Source organism: Epargyreus clarus, unplaced genomic scaffold, assembly GCF_041222505.1.
Source record: "Epargyreus clarus isolate Ecla_fem2 unplaced genomic scaffold, WU_Ecla_fem_2.2 ptg000007l, whole genome shotgun sequence".
NCBI lineage: Eukaryota > Metazoa > Arthropoda > Insecta > Lepidoptera > Hesperiidae > Epargyreus > Epargyreus clarus.
This window is the reverse complement of record NW_027332215.1, coordinates 19,856,662-19,875,833: the sequence shown is the minus strand read 5'-3', so window position 1 is coordinate 19,875,833 and position 19,172 is coordinate 19,856,662. Positions and strand designations below refer to the sequence as shown.

Below are 19,172 nucleotides of genomic sequence, written 5' to 3'. Positions count from 1 at the left end.
GGATTCGAACTGCGGAGGAGAGCGAAAGGCCGAGTTTCCAACCACTAGACTCTATTATCACTCTCATTTGGTAATTATGTATGACAAATAATAATAAGGGCCTTTTTATTTTTATACGACTGCAAAAAGGAGGAGTTTCGCAATTCGACCGTATATATTTTTTTATGTTTGTTCGCGGATAATTTAGTCGTTTATGAATCTCTTTTGATGACTTTTTTTTTTTGGAAAAAGATATTTTCAAGGTCCCATTATACGGAAATCTGGGTCTGATGAGGGCAGACCAGTGAAATCGAGGAGAACTTTCAAAAATACTAGGGGCGACTAGTGCGTTCATAGACTTAGATTTTTTTCGGTATGCTAAAGACCAACAAAGCAAGAGAAAGACATAGGTATGTCAACCCATACAGACAATCTATTAGAGAAGAGACAATCTATTAGAAGTTGCCAGGAAAAGTCACGGTCACGTCAATTTCTCTTCTGGCCTCAAGGTCCAGTTAGACAGAGAGAGAGTTTCTCGTCTCGAAGATACGATTATCGAAGGTATATAAAATATTTTGTTCGTCTAAACATTCGCTCTTCTCGCTCGTTGTCTTACTATTGCGTCTGTGTAAACAGAATTTCAAAGAACTAATCGTATTTCGAGATTTTATGCCACTTGTTATCACGAGTGCAGTGAGCGATGTTTTAATTTTTAATTATATCTATGACAATGGTATCCTCGAAATCCCTTCACGAGCGGTGGAACGGAGCTTAAAAAGTACTACAACTTACTGTTATAGAAAAATACTACGACAACTGTCAATCATTGGTAAAGGGGTGCGCGCGACGCCGTTCGGAAACAAGAACCTGCGCACATATCTTATTTTTCCGTTTAATTTCACCGAAAAAAGGTGTTGGATTAAAAAAATGAATAGCGAGAAGAAATGATTTGTGAAATGATTTCCCTTGAATTAGGTAGGTACTATTAGATAATCATTATCATCATCTAACTGATTTATACGATACTCGTACGAACTACAAAATATGTCGTCGAGACGTGTCGTGTTTACACAAGTCGAGATTCTCATTGCCTATGAGAATCTCCTTACTATAATTTCGTCGTGTAAACAAACATAGGCAATTATCGCCTGGCGATAAGTCATATGCGAGTCTCGTATGATAAAATCGTAGGCGAGATTTTAGTTCTTGCCTTGATACGATTTTACGATTGAAACATTTTGATACGATTATGTGTTGCTTATGAGAGCTGCTTATGATTTCTCGCCCCGAAACGTGCGAGAAACTCTCTCCATCTCTTGAAGCTCCCCCTATTACGGCGCGTTTTAATATTTTGCTAAAATTAATACTACTTAGTATTGATATATTGATGATTTTTTGTTACGATGGTGTCTTGCTCTATTGTGAAGTGTACCGTTTCAACGAAAAATACTCACAGAAGTATACGTTTCACAGGTAAATGAAATATTTCTATCCCATGATCCCAGGGTTTAAGCAATATTTGGTCGAATTTTATATTAATTGGTTTCATACATAGTTGTTACAATTTTATATTTATTTATCTTGCTATAAATACATATATTTCATACCTATTATAGATGTAAAATTATCAAAATATATACGAATTAAATTATTTATTTACGTTAGAGCTTGACAAAATGGTGACGTCATATGTCGATAATGTAATAATAAAGATCATTTCTTGCATCACAAAAATAGTATAAACGCGATGTTGTTTGTTCCCTATGGGTACACAGGAAATGAACTTGGTTGACCGATAGTAACGGAATCGAACGGGCTAAAATTATGATATCTATACTAATATTATAAAGAGGAAAACTTTGTTTGTTTGTTTGATTGTAATGAACAGGCGCAAAAACTACTGGACCGATTTTAAAAATTATTTCACCATTCGAAAGCTACATTATCCACGAGTAACATAGGCTATATTTTATATGAAATATATTTGATAAATAGATTTTGAGGCAGTACAAAGTTCGCCGGGTCAGCTAGTCGGTGATATAGGTAGACATATCGACCAATTTCATATTTTTTGTTATAATAGGATTTTTTACTTTTAATAAATTCGCAGGCGTACCGTACGCCGGCTTGGGCGAGGATTAAGATAAGCATCGGAAGTTCTTTAAACAAATCTCTAGTCAAAGTGGCTAGCTGATTTTATAATGGTCCCTTTTTTGTGTCGGGCCATAAGCTAGACAAATTTCGCCTCACACGTTGTCTTGAGTCAACACTGTGACCGTTACGACTTCCGTTGCCAACTTGCCAAACTATGTATGTACTTATTAGGCGATAATCTTCTCACATATTTTTTGTTAGATACATGGTTAATTATGATTAAATATGTTTAATTATGGTTACGAGTATCGTGTTAATTTTAAGAATTATAAGAAAAATAGTAGTGGTCCTAATCTGCCCACAAATGGACACCCATTTATCAATACTTTAATTATGTTATCGGCAAAAACTACCTATTTATTGAAATAAAGAAATTGAGTAGGTACGTTGGTACATACCTTTTTTTTGTTGACGAGGGGTAAACCTTCAAAAGGTACCCGACGCCATGCGAAGTGTTATCGGCGGAAATCTTAAGGAAAGTCGTGGAAAATATGAGAAACGGGCACAAATGTTTGTCAACGCTGGTGGAAGACACTTGACAGATATCATCTTGTCAATGAGAAAAAAAAAGTTCTGTATTTTTTTTTTCTGGTAAAGATTTCTATTACTCAAAATCACTTTTTTTAATCAGTAGATAGGTAAATAAGTTATTTTAAAACAAAATTTGATGATTAATTTTGCACCACCCTATATTTCACGTGAAATATATTTTATTATATTTTTTTGTCATCAGAATAATTGAAACCGGAAATATATAAATGCACTCTACCAGAGCGATATCTAGGGAATGCGCTCGTAATCAATAATCAATCTACGTTTATATCTTTGTCTATCAATGTTTGGCTTACCAAAGTTAAATAAGTTATAAATAAGTTTCAAAGGCAAATAAATTTCGAATTATAAACTTTAGCAGGAAAGATACCTATACTTAAGATTGAGCACTAATGGGCGTTAAAAAGAGTTTGATCTTTGTAAGTATTTTATCTACTCTACTGCGAGTCGAGTGGCATTATGTGTAGTTGTCCCACTGCTGGACCCGGGTTTCCTCTCAGAATGAGACGGATTAGGCCACAGTCCACCGCGCTGGCCAAGTGCGTATTGGTAGACTTTACATACACCATGGATTAGTAAAGATACTTCGCCGCCTTGAAATTGAATGAAGCCACAAACGGCTTATTAGTAAGTTCTTTTTTTGAATTCTTGACAAATAAAAACATTTTTAGAGAAAATTTACGAATAAATAACGAATACTGCGTAATTTACATAATAAACAAATAATTATGTAAAATATTTTAGGGACATTTTACCACGGAGACGTGGCAAAACTTTTTTACGTAACTATTTCAATTCTCAAAACTGGGTACAATTTCTTGTTAGGTGTGAGTAATCTTTACTAATCTATGACATACACTTAAGAACTTTTTTATAAGATCTCTCCTGTAGGTGTCCTCACGTGTTTTCCTTAACCGTTAAAGCCAGTGATTATAATTTACACTTCAAGATTTTTTTTTTCAAAAATAGTTTGTTTTCCGAATTCTCAGGGTGATATGGCGATTACCTCCTACGTACCTACCTTTTATCTTATCATTCTCATTTGTCGATTAGAATGATTTATTGATCGATCAAGTTTTCTATGTTCTCAGGTTGATAGTTAGGAAATATTGAGTAACGGAACACATGTCTATAAAAATTATCTATTTTCCATATAAGTACCTACTTAAAACTTTTGAGATTTTTACTTGTCAAAACGGATCCGAATGAAGTGGTATTTAAGACTCTATCTAGAGTTATTTGGGTAGGTTTAAGCTAGTAAAATCGCCGTCTTTTGTTTTTAGTGCTAGGCGCTAATGTGATGTGAAAAGTGAGGTAAAGTAGAGTCACTTACAGAAGGCGATCCAATTTAATTCTCATGGGTTGCGTTGCTTTGATCGATTTAAATTGATTATACTTAGTTGTCTACTATTGTTGGTATTTTTAGGTAACTTTAAGTTCGCTATCTTAATTTTATGAAAAAAAAAACAGTTTTATTTTCGATGGTTTCAGAGCGATATCTAGATAGGTCACTTTTTTGTATTTAGTATCCAAAAAACATGTCTATCTCTTAATTTATGAAATATTTATCTGTAAAAACGAATTTGTGCTTATGACTCTACACAGACTTCGCTATCAAAGCAAATTAAAATTATACTCCTTTGCATCCATGTTTCGTGATGAGCTTCGTTGGTAGCGAGAATATTATTAGTCGTGCAGGACAAAGGGTGCAGGAGAACGAGGTCGGAAAGGGTGGGTATGATAGGGAAGTAAAGTGAGTGTCAACCGGGCCCCGCCCTCGGCCAGGCTCTGGGCGTATCGCGCTCCACTTAGCGGCGGCCGGGCTGCCAGAGAGGGACGACGGTATCTGTAGCCGGGCCATCGAAGCGAGACGTGAGCTTGCGCACGGAGGGCGGGGCGCCACATTACACCGCCGGTGGCGCCCACGATCCCGCTCATTCGCCTCTCGTTTAGCGTCCGCTATGTAAACGGGCCTTGTTGTGAATCTAAACAAAATCAGTCAGTCGTAGTTTTGTTGCCGAAAGAGCAGCGCGTCGAGGATCCCGCGCTCGGGTTTTTATCATGTTGTGTTAGTGATCACATCGCCACGATGCACGCGTTATTTGGTGAACAGAGCCCTTATGCGTATCGAAGCGGAGCCACAGGAGGCTATTCGACAGGTGTGACGCCTTATGCGTACGAGCAGTATCGTTACGGCTACGGAGCCCCCTACCTGCACCCGCACCAGCAGCATGTCGGTACCCCCAAGGACATGGTCAAACCTCCTTATTCTTACATAGCCCTCATAGCAATGGCTATCCAAAATGCACCTGATCGTCGAATTACACTCAATGGTATCTATCAATTTATTATGGAGCGTTTTCCATATTACAGAGAGAACAAGCAAGGTTGGCAAAACTCTATCAGGCATAACCTGAGTTTAAATGAGTGTTTCGTTAAAGTAGCAAGAGATGATAAAAAACCGGGCAAAGGAAGTTACTGGACCCTTGATCCCGATTCGTATAACATGTTCGATAATGGTTCTTATTTGCGACGGCGTCGTCGATTCAAGAAAAAAGATGCGTTAAAAGAAAAGGAGGAGGCATTGAAACGTCAACAGCAACTACAGCAGGCGCAGGAGGCGCTGGCGGCGCAGGAGGCGCTCAGTGCGGCCGACGCTCTCGGACAGGCGCGGGACGTGAAGCCCGACGTCAAGCCTCGCATCTTTGAGTGTAGACCAAAGCGAGAACCGGGCGCGGATTGCGCGCGCTACGATAAACCCTCGGATACCCTCGATGAATTTAGTGAACCAAGACTTCCACCTTCGGCCGTTTATTGTACGCCTCAGCCCTATTCGCTGGCCGCCGAAGAGTTCAGAGCGGCCACTTCGGGGTGGTACGCCGCACCCGAGCCACCCGCCGAGCAATTGCCGCCTGCATTCCGAGATCTCTTCGAGCCACCGAGTTGTCAACTCGCCGGTTTCCGCGGTGGTTCGCCAGCTCCCGACGTGTACCGCTCTTCGCCACCGCCGCACCACCATTACCGCACGCCGGCCCCCTCCTACTACCATCATCAAGCGTGCGTGGCCGCCGCGCCGGCTCCTGCTCACAAGTCATACTGAGACAACATTCTTAGGTGAGTTTTACTTATGATTTTCCGCTGCTAGCGCATTGCGATATGTTTAGCGCCCGCGACTGCCGCTGTGCGTGCTGCGCTCCAGTTCCACCCCTGCGGCCGAGGGGTAGGCGTCGGAGCAGTTCGTGACGTGTTGTGGTTGCAGGAGGCCGGTATCGCACGGCGCCGAACGGATTTAGCCGGCCGCGTCAGTTCCAGAGCGGATAAATATAGCGCAGTAGCCGGAGATGCCGTGGAGGCAAGTGGCGGCGCGTCGATAACCACTGTTTACAGATCGGCGGCCGACCCTGCCGCCTCCCGCTCCGTTCGCACCTATAGGTATGTCGAAACTCCACATGTGTTAGAAACCGTCTGTAACAATGGGTGCTGATGGTGTAAGGGTGTGCGTGCGCAAATGCATAGGTGTGCGTACGTTCGTCGTCAGCCCGACGTCTAGCCGGCTGAAATCTGTTATACGGAAGCTACAGACGGTTGTTTTGATTAGTTCTGGACATACATTATCCAAAGAACGCAAGGCCGATTTTATCTTTAACTTGTACCTACAGACAGTTACTACATTAAGCACACAAAAGTTGCATCTAAAATTTGGCTATGTAATGTCATTCAAGTATTCATTACAATTCAATAAAGTAAAACTTTAGAAAAACTCACATTTAATGTAACTACCGATTATTTTTTAAAATAACGATTGGCTTATTAAACTAAGATCAAGAAGGAACATTAAAATTACTTATATTTCATGTGTAAAGTAAGTCTTATTTAACTTAATAATTTTATTAAAATGTGGCCCTATCATTTTACCTACTACGTTAAATTTAACCAGCCTGTATATTTTTCACAATAATTTGTTTTATACTATTAATGTTTGTTATTTTTTTTAGAATTTTATTTATTTTTATGTAAAGGTAAAAGCTAACTATAACTATATGTATACTAAAATATACAAGTAATAAAAAAACGTGTAAAAAACCAAAGTAAAGTATAGTAATGTAAAATTCAAAGATAATCCAATGAACCATTGCCTCTCGATAGAGTCCCAAGAATGCTGACTGCTATTACAAATTCAAAAAATCTAAAAACATTATATACCTACCCATATTATACCTATGTATCCTACCATAGATATTTCGCGTATAATAGGCATAATTACCTATGTCATGTCAAATTTTACTTTTATGCGATTTTTAATTTTGTAGAGCATGGATTACGTAACTAGTAATTTTATCCTGAATTATAAAATACTTTAATGTTATACAAAATAACTTACTATAGATATTACTTTCAATTTTATAATGGAATACACTAAAATCATGAAGCTTAGTATCTCACAGAAATACGCTAATTTGTACCAATCTATCTATTATCAAAAATAATAGAAAATAAAAATAGTAGCGCATTGTGTTGAAGATAAAATATTATTGTTTACAAAGTGGTAAAAACTATTCAGTTGGTTGTTGTTTCTGGTTTACGTCAGAGAACAGTAACTGACCATGTGGTGACCAAGTGCCGCGTACGCGCATCGTGGGCTTCGAACATAACATATTGTTTTTGAATACGTAAAAAATATCTATTAACGAGTACACATACCTACGGAACGCCAAGATTCTAGGTATATATTTAATTGGCAAATTATGATTATTTTATTAAAGACATATTGAAAATGTGGGGTTAAAAATGATAGTGTTTACAACACGGCGTCTCAATTGTTTTCTAAGTTATATACTTCATCCTTAAGTTATAGATTCATAGATATATAAGAAATTAATTATCAATCAGTTGCTTTAACAATTGTATTTACATGTTGAAACATGCGCGCTTTGGAGTTAAATAAAAATTCGCTAATTCGCACTTGACGGGCGTGGTAGAGCCTAAATTGCTCTCACATTAAGAGAGAAAGGGAGGTGACCAGTGGGAGTGACCCAATAGTGGGACAGTAGTGGGTCGACGAGGAAGATTTTAGGTAGGGTGAATTATAATTCGGGAATAAAAGAAAACGGCATAAGAATATCATGCCGACTAAACTCGTATTTAACCTAAACCTGTTATTTATCAAGACATTGTATTATCTTTAACTACCCCTTGAAATTTTTGACTGATAAACTCTTACCTAGTTTAGGAAAACGACATTAATATGTGTCTATGATGCCCATGAAATTAATACTAAAATTCATACTTTATGATTTGTATGTTAATGGGGAACCTAGACTTCTTTGGTTTCAAAATGACTTTATCCTAGTCGCATTCTTTATTTCTTGGTGCGACTTGTTGTTTCCCTATTAGAAAAGATAAAGTATACAGTCTTCAAATCTGAAATAATATGTAGGGTATAAATAGGTCCTCTTATTAAATTAATACATATAGAACTCTTTTTCAACGTTAACAATATAGCACCCCAAGGTGTTTCGCTATGGGAAGAAGCGGTGAAAGAAATACGTGTGAAAATTTGGGACCTTTAAACAGTAAATATGATTCAAGTCATAGTGGTACATATAATTCATTATTTATGGTGGAGCTGGAGTTGTCACATCATGCGTATTTATTTAAATAATGATTAACATTACTATAAGCCTTTTTAAATAAAATAATTTTATAAAATATATTTAAACCTTTACTCGGGTAGGCCCGTGTCTTTTGGTAATTTATTGCAAATAATACAGTTCCTCATAAAAGAATTACATACCTTGCTTCTTAATTGCTGTATCGCAACTTTAACTTTATTTCTAGTTAATTATGTCTATTGGGATTTTTCTGTAAAAAAGTCTTGCGTGTATACATAGATTGGTAAAGATACTTCGCCGCCTTGAAATTGAATGAAGCCACAAACTTATTTTAGTAAGTTCTTTTTTTGAATTCGTGACAAATAAAAACATTTTTAGAGAAAATTTACGAATAAATAAGTAATACTGCGTAATTTACGTAATAAATAACTAATTATTTCAAATATTTTAGGGACAATTTAGCACGGAGACGTGGCAAAACTTTGTTACGCAACTATTTCAATTCTCAAAACTGGGTACAAGTTCTTGTTAGGAGTGAGTAATCTTTACTAATCTATGCGTGTATATAAAATATTATCGTAAATACAATGGTTAGGTACTGTCAGAACATTTATAGTCTTAAACAATTCGCGTAGGCGCTCAACATAATTATTGTAACTTAATATTTTTATCAGCAAAACATTATGAATGTAGTAAGAAAGTCAAATAAAGATAACTTAATACGTGGGTTACGTGAATCAAAATTTTAAGTCGCATTTTTAAAAACTATTAAAAATAGGTAACTCTTGGATAAAACTTTATATAAGTATCTACATCTCTTCAAGTTCTTTCGGTATTTAATTCAGGTAGAGCAAGAATTTACTAAAACGTGCTTTGGTTGACTCTATCGCTATTAATATTCTATCCAATTATGGCTTGTCAAAGAGCGAAATTTGACAAAGTTTAGTGTGAAAAATTGTCAAATGTCTATATTTGGTATGAACGACGCGCGGAGAGGTGCTGCTGCTCTATCTGTGATTTAGGACATCATTAAATATTATCGTTTAAAGTTTTGAAAACACATTATTAAGTAAAATTCTTCATATTACGTATTACTTTTACGTTATTGTCGACTTTCGTTAAGCTCGTTGATCCGATCTTCGATATTCGATAATTGCGCAAGCACCCTAAATATTTTCGAGGCATGAATATATGGGTGAAATAAAGGTGACATAGTAATATAATATGTCAGCTTCTTAGAGTTCTCCTTTGATTCGACAAATTAATTAGAAAAACTGTTACTTACATGGCGTGATATAAAGGTAAACATGAACATAAAACAGCACTGCTTAAAATTTAAAAAAAAAAATCGTATTCAACATAGGAAGACCAATATATTATATTGATATTGGTCAATCAATAAGAAAATCCAAATACATCAAATATTTTCATTAACAAACAATTTAAACTTTAATTTTAAATTTCAGTTTATAATTTATTTAAATTTCAATTTAGTAGTTACGCAATAGGAACACTTACTCATAACTTTGCATAACAGATGAAAAAGCTAAACACGTACTAAAAATATTTCCATGATTTAGACATTTTCATATTTGAAAACCAACTTTTTTAGTAAATATAAATAGTACAAAGTAAGAAAATAGGTATATGGTCTTATTACCTTCTGAGTTTCTTTGGTAAGATATTCCTAATAACACTAGGTATTATCTTTACAGCTATCTGGAAACCTACATACCTATAAGAAAATGTAGGTACCTACATATATTTTAAAGAGATATGAATTCATCTCTACCCATGCATTTTCAGTACACAAAAGAACAGATATATAAAATAAAAAAATAAATAAAATAAAATTTATACAAGAAATGCTTATAACTAGGTATAACAAAACATGGTTAATACTAAACATTTCTTCGTATATTTTCTATTTATGCAGTGATTGGTGCCATTTAGTAAGCATTTAAAAATGCCTGTAGCAGGAGGCTCCGCTCTTCCATATCTCTAACCGATGTTACTATGAAATGTTGAAGCCATGCTCATATCGTAGGGTTACAAACATTTAAGATAGAAAAAAGTTTTATATAAATATTTTCTATCTTCTATCTCTCTACAGATATTTTGTTTTGTTGAATATGGCTCTCTGAAAAAGCTAGTTACTGTCATGAAAAAGCTACTTTGCTATGATTTATTAATTCACATTCAATGAGATTATGACAATAGATAGATTGAGTACACGCGTCGCGGTAGACAGTTAAATGCGTACTCAGGTAAATTGCTTATGACGACCGCGCGCGGGACTCACAGTGCTGACAAAACAATAATTATTATATGTACGGTATTAGCCTGCACACGCTTAGACATTACATAATTAAATGAGGTAAAGAGAAGATGTAATAATAAATAAAAAGACCTGCTGTGTCAATAAAAGAATTATGTACATACCTATCGACATTTTGCAGCAATTGCAAAATGTAGTCTTTATAAATGTTCCATAAATTGCGTGGTAGTCAGTTCATTTTAGAGAGTAGACTATCTCGTAATTTTTTATGTTTAGGTTGTATGTTATTTACCTTTTATACGTTGTCCGTAACTTATTTTTCATCCAATTCCTAATATGTAGCTATGAGTATTAAGAAATTAACTAATTTTTTACCCGACTGCCCAGAAAGGGTTATGTTTTTCGCGCGTATCTTAATAATCTAATCTAGTAACATTTTAACGAAAGATAGAGTAGTTTAACTAACTTCCCTATAAAGAACTTTTTATGAATTGTATTTGTATTATCATTTTAAGTATAAAAATCACATGATCTTTTTTAACACAGCTGCCTGCAATCGCGGTTTGCTCGTATAAATTATCTAACGATAATGTCTCTATTTTCTTATTAGCACATTAATATTGTACTTATTGCATATTTTAAAAACGCAGTGTCTATTTTTAACCTGTTCAGCATTGCTAAAAGTTACAATCCTGGCAAAACTTTTAATGATTCAACTTTTTTACTTTAGGTATATAATTATAAAATATAAATTATTTTTATTTTTATTTTTAGTTTTATGAATACCCAATTTACCTATGACAAACCTATGTAGGTATCTATTGGACATCTATAAAGTTAAAACTATTTATCTTTTAACGACATTTTTAATATATTTTCACATTAATATTATCAGTCCTCACTCTTCTTAGTTTGTCAGTGTGATCTTTTACAATTTGACTATTACAAGTTGTATACACTATTCTCGGTTTAAACTACGCATTAATTTAATTAAAATTATAAATTTACAAACCAATTGTCAAAAATTTACAGTTTTTACAATCAGACAAGGCCTACGTACTTATAAGATAATGAATATTAGTATAAGATTTATTCATTTCTGTCAAATATGAATTTGGTTTCGGTGCATGATAAGTTAAGTGTCGTAACAGAGTTTTTTGTATTAATGTTTTGTGTTATTGTCGTAGGTAAGACGAAGCAAGAAGACACGAGGCGGCCGAGAGAGGAGCCACGAAAATGTCGTATATACTTATTTATTATACGGATAAATGAGTTATAACGAACTTTATGAGCAGTGAAACGCGCGGTTCAGTACGAACAGCTTTTATTTATAAATTACAGCTATAGATTATTTCTAGGAAACTGAACATGATGTATCTTAATCATAGAACACGAAGACTTATTTTAGCATGTACATGTTCATTCACTAGTAGACTTATTTGTATAGTTAAGACGACTTCCGAAGTGGTTTGTTTCGGTTTTATGTGAGAATGTACGTTAATGGGATTGGTGCATAGATGATTTATAGCGTGTTTGACTATTGAACCTTCTTTATGGCGTTGTAGACATATAACATTTTAACGTACATAATAAAATAGTTTCTTACGCTATTTCTCTACATCACTATAAAAAATAGAGATTTAAATTGATATCCGTTTTCTCGCTACTGTTCTTGCACTTACGTCACATAAAAATAATACAGTAGCACTACCATGAGTTTACAAAAGTATTATTCGCTAGCGACTGCGTAAAATAAATGTATGAAAATTTGTACAGCGCCTCTGGTGGTTACTCGTAGAACTAAAATCCGTAGTGACGTAACTCGATACGTAAAAAACCTATCGAAATCAAATCGCTAGCGAATGTCATTATGATCTATTGCCATACAAATTCGGTCCCATGAGTCATTAATTTGACAGACGTTGTCAAGAAATACCGTAACGATAGTAGTTATGTTATTCACTAGCAAAATGACAATAGTTTTCTATTTACAATTTCTATAGTGGCGTTTCTATGCCAACTCATGGTAGTGCTACAGTACTTAAAATAGGAAATGAAAGTAATGAAGTAAAATATCGACTCTTAGATGAATGCTTAATTAGATTTAGGAGATTATTTAATACACTTCTATTCTAGTCTTTCGGTTGATAAAGCTGTCAGTTAGTGATTGTGATGTTGAAGAAGCCAATGATAGTGGCTTTTGTTTCATATTTTGTAGGTAGAGTGGCTTAAGAGGGTGATTGAACTCTTCAACTGTTTTGTTCGAATTTTGTATTGTAATGACAGTTATATTATTGGCAGTAGAAATCATTATATATAGTTAAATATTTCGATATAAGAACGTAGTCAAGTCATACAATTTTACTGTATATAAGTAGTAATAGCTGTAGTGGGTATTATAATAAAACATTTAATATAGATAGAGATGTAACAGTATTCGTATTATTTGATGTAAACGATTTCGAAATCTGGACATACAATTAAAAATCTTCTGAACTATTAATATCAAATTGTTTAGTTTATCTTAAACAATAGGAACCTATCTATAATTTACGCATAGCAGAAGTTATACTTCTTTTGACGTGTATGGAAAAACAGATCAAAGTGTTCCTATATAAAGAAGAGGCAAATATTACAAGCGCGATGTAACACATATTTATTTGTAAAATTTACCTACTTTTGCCTGTTTGTTGCTTCCTCACTGAACTGCGTCTAAATGGTTTATAATATTTTATTATGCCAAGTTACAGAGAAGTATGACTTCTTACCTGCGACGTAGGTACATAAGTACATATATAAACGCAAATTTATAATACGTATTATGATAAAGATAGACAATTGCCATTAATTGCCATAAATAAGCTAAGGGCTTTGATTTCTCCTGGACTTAAAATGTAGGTACTTATATAGTCGATTGCCTTTACCTAATCTTAATAGTAAAATGGACTTTCTATTCATGGACTATTAAGAGTTTAGAATATATACCTACCTATATACAATTTTCAGTCTAATAATCTACTTAAATTATGATCTAAAACCTACCCATATAAATATTGGCATATCTTTAAGTTAGCCGTACAAGTATAGTTTTTCATATTACATTATTGTGAACAATTTATACTTTCATACAATAATTACTCAATCTAGTTGGCACTGTCTCTTCCTTTTTCAATATTAGTAAAATTATTTGTAACTGTGAGACTCACATTATAATGTAAACCAGAATGTGTTACATCGAAATTTAGTATTGTTATGTTTTGTTAAACATTTATTTTAATACTACATGGAAAGCTCAGTTGAGCCATAAATTATTTCAGTTTGTTCTCAGTAGATATAATGTGATGTAAAAATATACCTATTTTAAATTAATACCGATTTGTCCACGAGAATAAAATCGTTGTGTAAATATAAATGTGTATTATTCCTATTCATGAATTTATCAATTTTATTTCTGTGTTGATAAATTAATGAAAAATATCCAAATTGATCCTATATCTCAACGTACTTATTTAAATCTTGAAATCAAATGAGAAATAAGTAAATGACGTCATAAGAAAATTGAACATTTGCTTGTAAGGTATGAAGTACCTTGATAGATGCATAATATGTTATTGTTTTTTGTTTGATACGCTCTATACCTAAATATAATACAACGTACCTGTAGTAGGTATTCGCTAGGACGTAAAGTAGGTAGAAGTTGATAAATAGTTATTGTTTTTTTCTTGTTTTCTAAAATATTTGAGTCATTTTGATAACAATGTTTAAGTATATATTTCCCTCGCAACGATTTACTACTAATTTGCATGTTTTGTGTCATATTTTCGTTAATTGTATAACCTACATGACTGTTTCTCTTAATACTTATTTAGTATGATTATTTAGATGGTCTTTAGGTATCAAGTATGTGGTTACTGAATGCATTAAAGAAAATTAAGGTAAAATATGAATTTATTTACAAACTAAGTAGATATTCTTTAGACAGACATCTGATTTTGGCTTTGTTAAGTAAATTATAAATGTAATATTGTGCCACTTTTTCATCATCTTAATAATTTTAATACTTTTCATTGAATATAGTGGCACTCCACGTTTGATGTAGACGCATTTTGATGCTAACTAAAAAATTCAAGAGTCGATTCAAGGAGTTACTTGTTCATTTGATGTTCTTGTGCGCACCAGCTTTCTAGATCCTCATATAAAGCGTTATTATACGTGTGTGAGGAACAGAAACATTTCGACAGAGGTCTATTTATGTTGGCGTTTCGTACCTTTAGTCGGGTCAAGAGGATCTCTGTCGTTTAGTGCCGTCTTCTTCAGAATGACGGCCACCACCTATTAAATGATTGTCATCCTACTTTTTATATCAAACTTTTTGTTCCTGTAAAAAGTTGTATTTTAAAATGTTCTTAATATAAAACATACACATTTTAAGTAGGTACCTCACAAATATGTTGGTAATGCAATGATCAACAGATTAAGAGTATTTAAAGAAGATAGATTTTTGTGGTGCGGTTAAAATCGACAAGACTTAAAAACTAAATCGGTAACAGAATTATACTGCTCATTATAATATTTTCTAGACGGACAACGATAATCTTCATAAGAATACAACACGAATAACATCATGGTTAATGTACAATAAACTAAAATTGAAGTCGAAGATTAAGAGTCTTAACTTAGTCTGCGTAGATCCTTTGGTAGAGCCAGAAGAAACATTGTTCTGAGATGAAGTTATAGGCCTCAATAATAAGCTAAATACTAACAATAATTTTAGTATCTTTTAACGTTAAACAAGCAGAAATATAACAATTACAGCTACTTATTTTGTTTGAAATTGTTTTTGATTTTAGAAAATTTGGTAATTATCTACCTATTAGGTATTTTCTTAATATAAAACCTATTAATATAAAAACAATTTACGTAGGTAAAGGGAAAGTGTGAATCAAAAACGCGGAAAGATAATATCGCTCTATCAATCTCAGATAGGATTTGATATTCCTATCTGAGGTCGGTCACAGGTGTGCCGCTACCCCTGAGGACTAAGCTGGAACGCCTCTGAAAAGTATGTCTCCCTAACCACACCATTCAAACCTGAGCACAGCAGCGCTTAACACTGCTGTTATGAGGCAGAAATAAGTGTGCCGGCGGTGCCGCCGGAGTCAAACCATGTAGGGTTCTACCAACTTCACGTAAACTAAGTACTAACTACGTACGAACAGAACATCACCACCGCTTCCCAATAGTGGTAAATACTTTTGTTTACAGATTATTTATTGTAAGCAAAGCAGCCGAAATTATATCTAAAGTTATATAATACACATTATAGAACATACTAGCTGACCTGGCAAACATTGTGTTGTCATATAAATAATTTTTTTTTAAGGGTGAACAACCCTTATCACTTAGGGGTATGAAAAATAGACATTACCAGATTCTTAGACCTACGAAATATGCATATAAAATTTGGTGAAAATCGGTAAAGCCGTTTCGGAGGAGTGCGGTAACTAACATTGTGACACGAGAATTTTATATATAAGACATTATGCATATTGATAAGTGATTTATTCAAATAAATCTCCATAGGATTTTGCTCGTTAGTAATAATCAAACTTAACAATTTTTTATGTACGTAAATTTCACAACTTTTTCTGGCAATTATTTTTAAATTTCTCCCTTCATTAGGGAACAATTGTTTAAGATTGATTTTTATTACTAACAGACGTTAATAACACCATATAACACCACTCGCCGAAGGATGAAGTTCCATCCACAACAATTGGACTCATGGCGGTCCTCCACGGTTCGGTTTACACGGATGTTCTTACCTTGAACGTGTAACATGTGGAATGAGCTTCCTCCTGAGGTATTCCCGAAGCGCTATGACATTAGCTCTTCAAAAAAGGCATAAAAAGAGCTCTTTTACAAAGCCGGCGATGCATTAGCGACTGCTGGTGTTGCAAATGTCCATAGGCGGCGTTGACTACTTTCCATCAGGTAGCACGTCTGCCTAATCGTTAGGTTAAACAATAAAAAAAGAAACAATAAGAAAGTTTCTAAGTTTAAATTCCAATTGTATTTCGAAAGTGATCAATCACGAGAGGATTCATCGACGACATTTCGTGGCACACATGCCCAGTGCACACAGCTAGGCATGTATTCGATCATTAATAAAGATTTCCACTGCACAAGCGCACGACATCTCCACGTTCATTGTGGAAGGTAAGGGTGCTTGTTTTGGCATCTCATCTGTATCGGTCATTGAACCAGTGATGTGTTTATTGTTTTTCTACCGCGCCCATGTTGATATTGGCACAAATTCTATTTATTTTAAATGTTAACTCTTGTGCAAGCAGGTAAGTGTACATAGCGCACGTATTTGCAAACAAATATTGTAATTAGCATTCCGACATCGAAGGAATCAGGGGTTCTTAAACTTAAGGGTTCCGTACCCAAAGGGTAAACACGGAACCCTATTACTGAGCTTCCGCTGCCTGTCCGTCTTGCACAGCGCTATATATCCTGAACCTTAATAGATAGACATAGCAATTTTTACAGAGTATAATGGTAGTCGATATAACAATTAATACTAAAAATAAAAATAGTTGAAAATAAATGGATCGCTATACAAGAAACCGCTAGTTCTCGACGTTTATCTATTGAACCGTTTTAGGTAGACAGTTTTCACAATTTATGTACCTACTTCAATGGTTGCAAATAACAGCAAATAGTAAAAATTGTAAATTTTGGTGGTACGGAACCCGTGTGCCAGTCCAACTGTCTAATGCAGTAAGCCAATTATTATTACAATTGCTTGTTTAAATAAACATCTTTTACGTTTCCATCCACAACCAGTTGGCTAATAATTTAGCCGGTTCAGTAAAACATGAGTCGTTCTCATCAACAATAATATCAGCAAGAAGTCAGTAAATAAAGTTTTTTTTATAATATAGGAGTAGCAGACGAGCATGCAGTCCACCTGATGGTAAGTGGCTACTGCCGCCCATGGAAATCTGTAATCAACCCCAGATAGGATTAGATATTCCTACCTGAGGTCGGCCAAAGATGCACCGCTACCCTTGAGTTAGTCCTCAAGGGTAGCGGTGCATCTTTGGCCTGGCTGGAACGCCTCGGAAAAGTCTGTCTCCCATACCACACCCTTCAAACCGGAACACAGCAGCGCCTAACACCGCTGTTATTAGGTAGAAATAGACGTGGCGGTGGTGCCGCAAAGTCGAACCACAAAGGGTTCTACCACCTTCAAAAGATAATCATTTAAAACTTCGTGTACCACTTCTAATGCTGCTTCTAATGGAAGACCTGTGGTCCAAAAATCATTGGTACATAATCACTGCTACAGGGCTGAAACATCAAGACGTTACCAAATTCTTATAATGTTACACCATGAGTATGTGCCTATAAATCTCTTTTACACGTATTCCTATTTTGGGTTGGCTTCAAATTTCGACGGGCTTATCTCAAATGGCACGCAATAGGCTGTGACAAACAAAAATAATAATATACTACTATATTACTTACCTAGAATAGCACAGCTCAATGTAGAATGCATAAAAAAGGTAGTAATAGCCTAGTCGTTAAGAAACTCGGCCCCTCGATCGAGGGGTCTGAGGCTCAAATTCATGCACGCACCTCTGATTTTTCAAAATTATGTGCGTTTTAGAAATTAATTATCACTTGATTAAACGGCGCAGGAAAACATCGTGAGAAAACCTACATACCTGAGAAAAAATCTCAAAGGTATGTGAAGGCTACCAATAGCAAAACGCATTTGGCCAGCGCGGTGGACTATGGCCTAATCCTTCTCATTCTGAGAGGAGACCCGTCGCCAGCAGTGGGACAATAATAGGTTGATAATGATGATGATGATGATGAATGTCAAATGAACACATTAAAATGTAGGTCTATTTATCTGGGGTAATCCTTTAGATATTGTATTAATTTCTGGTGGTTTTGGAGTTGCTTCCACGATTACTCTTTCTAATGTGTCGGCAAAAATTACAGGAGCATGAAATGACGCCAAGTTTCGGATTTTTTTGATAACTACCTATTTACATAAATATTGATTAAAGTTTATTAATTCATCATGATAATAATAATTATTGTTAAGTTCAATACTTTATGGATTATCTGCCAGTTTCTTCCTTTTATTATGAAAACGAGTTATGTGAACTTGTAAACCCGTTTATTTGAGTTGTTATGACCTCAAGTTAAGGTTCAGGTGGTCCACACGATTATATGACGGTATTTTTATAACGATTAGTAAATCCAAAAGAAAACATCAACGATAATTTAAAATGACTTATAAAATGAAAACCGCATTCGAGAGAGGGATTACTGGTTTAAAGATTATTGAATGAAAGAAACACGATAACCTAATTCCCCCTCCCATACTCTCGATGGCCCTGAAGGCCCATTTAAAAAACTCAACCTGTACAAGTCAGCTGACTACAAAATCCTTTCACAATGCTAGAACTGCTTCTTGCTGCTGAAATAGGTGGCGGCGCATTTCTCCGCTCCAATTAAACTGGTTTTAATAACTTTCAGGAGTTAGGGGTTAATGTACTGTTTGTCCCTTTATT

General features: G+C 34.9%; 1 protein-coding gene across 1 annotated transcript; it reads left to right on the top strand.

Moving 5' to 3' along the window:
• Positions 1-4,707: 4,707 nt before the first annotated feature.
• croc (transcription factor crocodile) lies at positions 4,708-13,935 on the top strand. The gene is made up of 2 exons (XM_073074193.1): positions 4,708-5,799; positions 11,763-13,935. Exon 1 carries the CDS (start codon positions 4,775-4,777, stop codon positions 5,783-5,785), a length of 1,011 nt encoding a protein of 336 aa, XP_072930294.1. The 5' UTR covers positions 4,708-4,774; the 3' UTR covers positions 5,786-5,799; positions 11,763-13,935.
• The last annotated feature ends 5,237 nt before the right edge of the window (positions 13,936-19,172 follow it).

Bases quoted from the DNA above. Each gene is read 5' to 3' on its own strand.
- croc (XM_073074193.1), top strand. From the start codon at position 4,775: ATGCACGCGTTATTTGGTGAACAGAGCCCTTATGCGTATCGAAGCGGA.